Source organism: Lacerta agilis, chromosome 3 (assembly GCF_009819535.1).
Source record: "Lacerta agilis isolate rLacAgi1 chromosome 3, rLacAgi1.pri, whole genome shotgun sequence".
Lineage (NCBI taxonomy): Eukaryota > Metazoa > Chordata > Lepidosauria > Squamata > Lacertidae > Lacerta > Lacerta agilis.
This window is the reverse complement of record NC_046314.1, coordinates 100,448,372-100,454,371: the sequence shown is the minus strand read 5'-3', so window position 1 is coordinate 100,454,371 and position 6,000 is coordinate 100,448,372. Positions and strand designations below refer to the sequence as shown.

The 6,000-nt window shown below is 47.0% G+C and overlaps 1 protein-coding gene across 1 annotated transcript in view; it reads right to left on the bottom strand.

Moving 5' to 3' along the window:
- Positions 1-525: 525 nt before the first annotated feature.
- The window catches only part of TTC7A (tetratricopeptide repeat domain 7A), a 162,065-nt gene continuing 156,590 nt past the window's right edge, over positions 526-6,000 (bottom strand). Inside the window, exon 20 of the mRNA XM_033144919.1 lies at positions 526-853. Coding sequence (XP_033000810.1) covers positions 632-853 — 222 coding nt within the window. The 3' untranslated portion in view covers positions 526-631. The remainder of the gene's footprint in view (positions 854-6,000) is intronic.

Genomic DNA, 6,000 nt, shown 5'->3' with positions numbered 1-6,000 from the left:
TACTAGTTAGTTTTACAGCTCATGCAATTTTTCTTGCTTAGGGGTGGTGTAAAGATGACAGCATGATGCAGACTTGGGAGAGGCACTGTATTGCTCATCAGCAATGTCACAGACACTATCCAATAGGTGCCAACAATATGTGCAGAACTGCATTATGTTAGGCTTGCAAAACCCACCAAGCTCATTCAGCCAAGGAAATTGTGACCTGCCAGGTGTGTGACATACACTCCCCAATCTGCCATCAATGTTCCATTTTTGCAAGCTGAAGAAAGGACAGAAGAATATACAAGCGCGCCCCCCCCCCCGGCACTGCCATGCATTCTGGACGGTCCGTGTTTTTGGGTGAAGGGAAGTTCAAGGCAGCACTGCAAATTGCAGCAGCCCCAGTAGCCAGAAAAACATAATCACATTTCCCAACCAACAATAATATATCTTGCAATCTGCATGTTGGGAAAATGCATTATCCCTGAAATGGAGCCACATCCTTGGGTAAAGGATTCTGAATTGTAGGTTAACAAAAAGAGTCATGTATATAGATATTTATTGCACTGTAAACAAATTGCTTATTTGATATGTATGCTGTTGGAACTACCTCCACGGAACGCATGTGCATGGAAGAAATTCTATGCCATTACAGTTCCCTGGGGATGACCGTGAATGGCACGACGGGGCTGCTGGATTCGAGGTCCAGAGCCATCAGGAAGCACTCCACAGCTGCTTCGTTTTTCCCCTGAGCATGAAGCACTTCTCCAAGGCTGTTCCAGGCTTTGTGGCTGGTGCTCTGTACCTGGACTGCGTCCTGCAGAACCTTCTGAGCCAAGCTTCTCCGCCCGAGCCTGTTCAGCACCAGCCCCTGCCAAGGAAAAGCAACCCTGTGTTAGCGCATAATAAAACCAAGCTGTTCAGTAGTGTGTCCGGCAAGGGAACCAAAAAGGAAAATAAGGAAGCTGCCTTCTGCAGAGTCAGGCCATTGGTCCATCTTGCTCATCCTCCAACAGCATCCTGCTCCAGCCATCCAGATGTTTTGGACTGCTGCCCACAGTTTCACCCCTGCAGTCTGTCCCCTCCTCCTTTTCGCATCCAGGACTTAGTGAAACCAGCCCAGCCTTCCTACCGACCGAAACTGGGAAAGAAACCACTGCTTTGAATAGTGGTGTGGCACTGGGGGACAAAATCCTTTCCCAGGGGGATTATGGCTGTGTACATACCATACATTTAAAGTGCTCCCCCCCAAAAAAAATGCATCCAGGGAGCTGTAGTTTATCCCTCACAGAACTACAATTCCCAGGAACCTCAAACTACAGTTCCCAGGTTTTGTGTGTGTGTGTGTGTGTGTGTGTGTGTGTGTGATCCTCCTCCTCCACTGCATTTTAAGGGGTGGGGGAGATAACAGAAAGGGATATAAAGGCATGCAATTTGGAAAGGGAAAGGTTGTGGAGATAAGAGCTGATTATGAGAGAGAAGGAAACGGCTAGATCAATTTAGGATAAAGCTAGACCACAGCTGGACAGAATAGCTGCGCAAGAATTCATCTACACCTGGGGAAACCATCCAGCTGTTCCATTGTGTGTGTGTGTGTGTGTTTATAAAAGAAACCACTGGGTTTCTGAGCTCAGCACCTACCCACCTCAATGATGAATGGAAGAAAAAACATGGGGTGTTTTGTTCATGGCGTTGTTCAGATGCCCTGTTATTCCACAGTAAATGCCCATTGTGGAAGCAGCCCAGGGTATAAAAATGCTGATAGCTTCCTGGGTCTCAGGATTGGGCTGAAGGATTACATTCTCAAGAACTCTTTTTCCATTTTTTTACAGCTCCGTATTTTTGACTCCCTAAAGCTGGTACGACATACAGTATAGCACTGAACACTTTGTTTCCCTGAAGAACCCACCCCTTGAGAGATGCTGAGCTCTGGCAGAATTTTACATATCCCCACAGAGTCTGGCAAGCAGTAAACAATGCCTTCATGTTGTTGCCATGTAAAAGTCCAGCTGGGATCTGCCCACGATGCAGAATGGAAAGGGGGGTGGGGAGAGAAAGAAGGATATTCATATATATCCTCCCACGAAAGGGCAATTTACATTTTTAGCTGGGCTTTTTTTTTTTTTTTTTTTGGTAGGTTTCCTAATGAAAGTTCAGTTTCTCGGTTTCCATAGAAACTCCTCTTGTTGAGGTGCATGAAAAATTTTTTATGAAATCAGCAGAGATCTAGGGAAGATTAGCAATTAGTATCCTGTTTTTATTTTTATTTTTATTTTTATTTTAAAGCAAATAATTAACAGCATCACCTCCTCATTATTCTGGGCAAGGTGGAAGGGCTTTTCTGTTTCGTTTCTCTACATGAGTTTCATTTATTTTCCTTAGACCAATATATAACCTGCTGGGAGGTGAAGCCTCAGGGTGTCAATTATGAGTCCTGTGAATTCTTCGGTGGGGGGGGGGGGCTCTTAACTCCTGTTTGCATCCAGTCATGTCCTAAATTGGAAAAAGAAAGTCACTGTGTTTGTAAGACTATAAGGAAGAGGGCTGCTGGACCTGACTAAGGGTCGTCCACTTGGTCCAACAACCTCTTTTCCGCAGCAGCCGATCAGATGCTTCTGGCAGCTCACAAGCAGGCAGAAAGGAAATTGTCCTTCACCATTACTGCCCACCAGCCACCAGAATCTGGTGACATAATGCCTCTCCAAACTGGAAGCACCCATTAAGCCAACAAGGAGGATAACTCATTATCCATGGATGTGTCTAATCATCTTTTAAAGCCATTTAAGCCAGCAGGTCCCATCGTTGCATTTTGGTGGGCAGCCAAGTTCCCTAAGTGAATTCTGCGTTGTGCGAAGAAGCGCTTTCCTTTTTGTCTGTCCTGAATCACCAGCCTGCCGCTTGGTTTTGCAGGATGGTCCGGTGTTTTGAGAGAGGAAGTAAAGGGCTTCCGCTATCCAGTTCCACCAGGCATAATTTCAAAAACCCTGCTCGTGTCCTTTCTTCCATTACTCCCTACAAGCTCTCTATTGGGCCTTCAGTCAAAACTCTCCCCAGGCTACCTCCATCATGACCCTTCTTCATTTGAAGGTTCTTGCCTGGCTGAAATGTGTCCTTGGACTCTGATAAAGCCTCATGCTTACCCACATGGAAGATAAAAATCACAGAACTCTTAGAGTGGGAAGGGACCCAAGGGTCATCTAGCCCAACCCTCTACAATGAATGAAGGGCAGCTGACCAATACCCATTCAACCTCTACTTAAAAAAAAACTCAAAGGAAGGAGCGTCCACCACCTTCCAAGGCAGTGTGTTCAAACATCTCTTACGATCAGAAAGTTATTCTTGATGTTTAATTGGGATCTCATTTTTTTAAAACTTGAATCAGTTTATCCAATTAAACCTACTGGAGAACCTAGCCTCGAGCAACTGAAATATGAAATGATGCGCAGTCTGCATTGGGCAAGGTTTTCTGTATTACTTTCTGATTACTTTCATTTTTATATTTTTAGGTGTGAGCACATGCACGCACACGCACGCACGCGCACACACACAAAACACCAGAGAATTGACATGGAAGGGTAAGGAATTCTAAAAGACGAAGAAACAGAATAAAAGCAGGCCCACCTGAGTTATAAGAACATGGAGAACATTGAATCTCCAAGCAGAACTGAAACATACTGTAAATGCTGTCAGATGAGAGAGGCTACACCAGTGTTTTTCAACCTTTTTTGGGCAAAGGCACACTTGTTTCATGAAAAAAATCACAAGGCACACCACCATTAGAAAAAGTTAAAAAAATTAACTCTGTGCCTATATTGACTATATATAAAGTAATTCTCTTGAATTTTTCAATTTTTCCCACGGCACAGCAGGCAACATCTCGCGGCACACTAGTGTGCTGCGGAACAGTGGTTGAAAAACACTGGGCTACACAATGGGTCTTCATGCATGCCATGTAAAATGAGGAAGAGTGATGTCCATGCCCCTAGATTTTTAGGAATGTAAGGAGCTGTATTATACTGGCCATTGTGCCCAAATCTCAGAATGGGCTCTGTGAAGAACATCAGCCGGCCATTTAGGCCCCCTTTTAGCTATCAAGGAATGCAAAACAAGATATAAAAGAAAAATGCAGTAGCTCAGCTGTAGAGCACCTGCTTTACATGCAGAAGTTCCGTAGTTCAATCCCTGGCATCTCCAGTTAGGGATAGACCTCTGCCTGAAGACTTGGAGAGCTGCTGCCAGTCAGTGCAGACATTACTGAGCTAATGGAGCAGTGGGCTGACTCAGTAGAAGGCAGTTTCCTTCCCATGTTCTTAATGAAGAGGAAAGGAGCGAAAGAAAGCCACCCTGCTCTTTCTGACATGATTTTGTAGGCAGAAGGAATCAAGTGGAAAAAACACTCAGATCTCCCCCCCCGGGGGGGGAGGAGCCCCCCTGACAATCAAAGGAAGCCTCCCATCTAGGGCACAAAGGCTGTGGAAGGCAACCCACTGCTCCCCCCTCCCTCCGACTCCTGCTCTCTTTCATTTCGCCAAATGTTAACAGAACCCACTGCTAATGCCTTTGAAGCTTAAGATGATAAAACATTTATTGGCATAAAAGGCAGGTCCCTAGGCAGCCTTTCAGAAAAAGCCCAGCCTCTGATCCCTTCCCAGGGAGCCTCAGACAAACAGGAGAAGAGAAACGGGGAAGTGGAGGCAGAGAGGAGAAAGAGAGGCCTTTTATTTCTTCCAGTCCTGCTGAATGCCCTCGGAGCCTAACAGTGGGCTGCGTGGAATGCTCCGCAGACAGTCCCGCTTTCTCCGAGACCTAAATGAAAACGGAGCAGCGAGCAAAGGAAGAGAAGGGCGTGCCTTGTCCACGCACTTAAAACAGACGAGGCACAATGCTCTGCTTGTCTCCCAGAGCCAGCCTGCAGGTTTTGTATGTGTGTGTGCATGCATGCTAGGTGGAAACACTATTTTGAGAGATGGCTTTATCCACCTGCCCCTTTTCTCCAAAGCACTTGACTTTCTTTTTTGTCTTTTTGGTGTGTGTGTGTGGGTGGGGGAGGTTGTGGTTGGGAGGGGGGTCCACTGATTCTACAATTTGTGGGGCAGGGAGAGAGGGGCATTGTTGTTGGCATCCGTCTGCCTCGAGAGACAATGGAGTACGCCTTCAGGGGTGAAGTCAAACTGCTGCATTGGCAGCACCCAAGTCACCTCCTGGGCAGTGTATATGGAGGAACTGGTCTGCCTGGACAACAAGATCTCCTTCTCGGTTTCGCTGATGTAGTCCAAAGGAAAGCAGAGCAATACGTTTGGCAACAGCTTGGCTGCGGGAGTTGATGGAAGGAGGCATACAAGGAGCCATCCAACCGCCTTAGGGTGAGGACCAAAGGTGGACAAACAACCCCAGAAGGAGCATGATGTTTTCTCCACCCCTCTTCTAACACCCCAGACCAGGGGGGAAGGGGAGACACCCATGCCTCTTCACCAGCCGGACTCATCTCTGCCTCTAGGCCTCTCTCCTCTCCTGCTTCAGCATCTGCCTCTGATTCTGGACTACTCTCTGTCACAGTCTCTCCCAGCTCACTAAGCCCTGTTACCTCTTCAGCTTCTGACCCTTCCTCCTTCCCAGTCTTCTCCCTCTGACCTCTCAACGTTGTCTCACTACCACTCCCTGGGCTCTGAGCCTTCTTCCCTTGGTGGTTCCCCAGCTGATTCCTCCCACCATTCCTCTGCGTGCAACCAGTCCATGACAGAAGGGCTGTAACGAACACATGTTATTTTGGCACACCTGGATCGGATGCTTGTCACACCCACATTCACAACAGGCTTCCACATCTCTGTTCTCAGCTCCACAGCTTCATAATAAGACAACTCCTCTTCCATGCTGCTGTTTCATCGGCCTGATAGCCGCCTCTACGCGGCACACAAACCTGCACATTCAGTAAATTCCACAAAAATCCCTGGCTTCAAACTCCACAGTGATGATGTGCCCTTTCTCTCCCTCTTGTATCCTCAATCTCCCTTTCCCTTT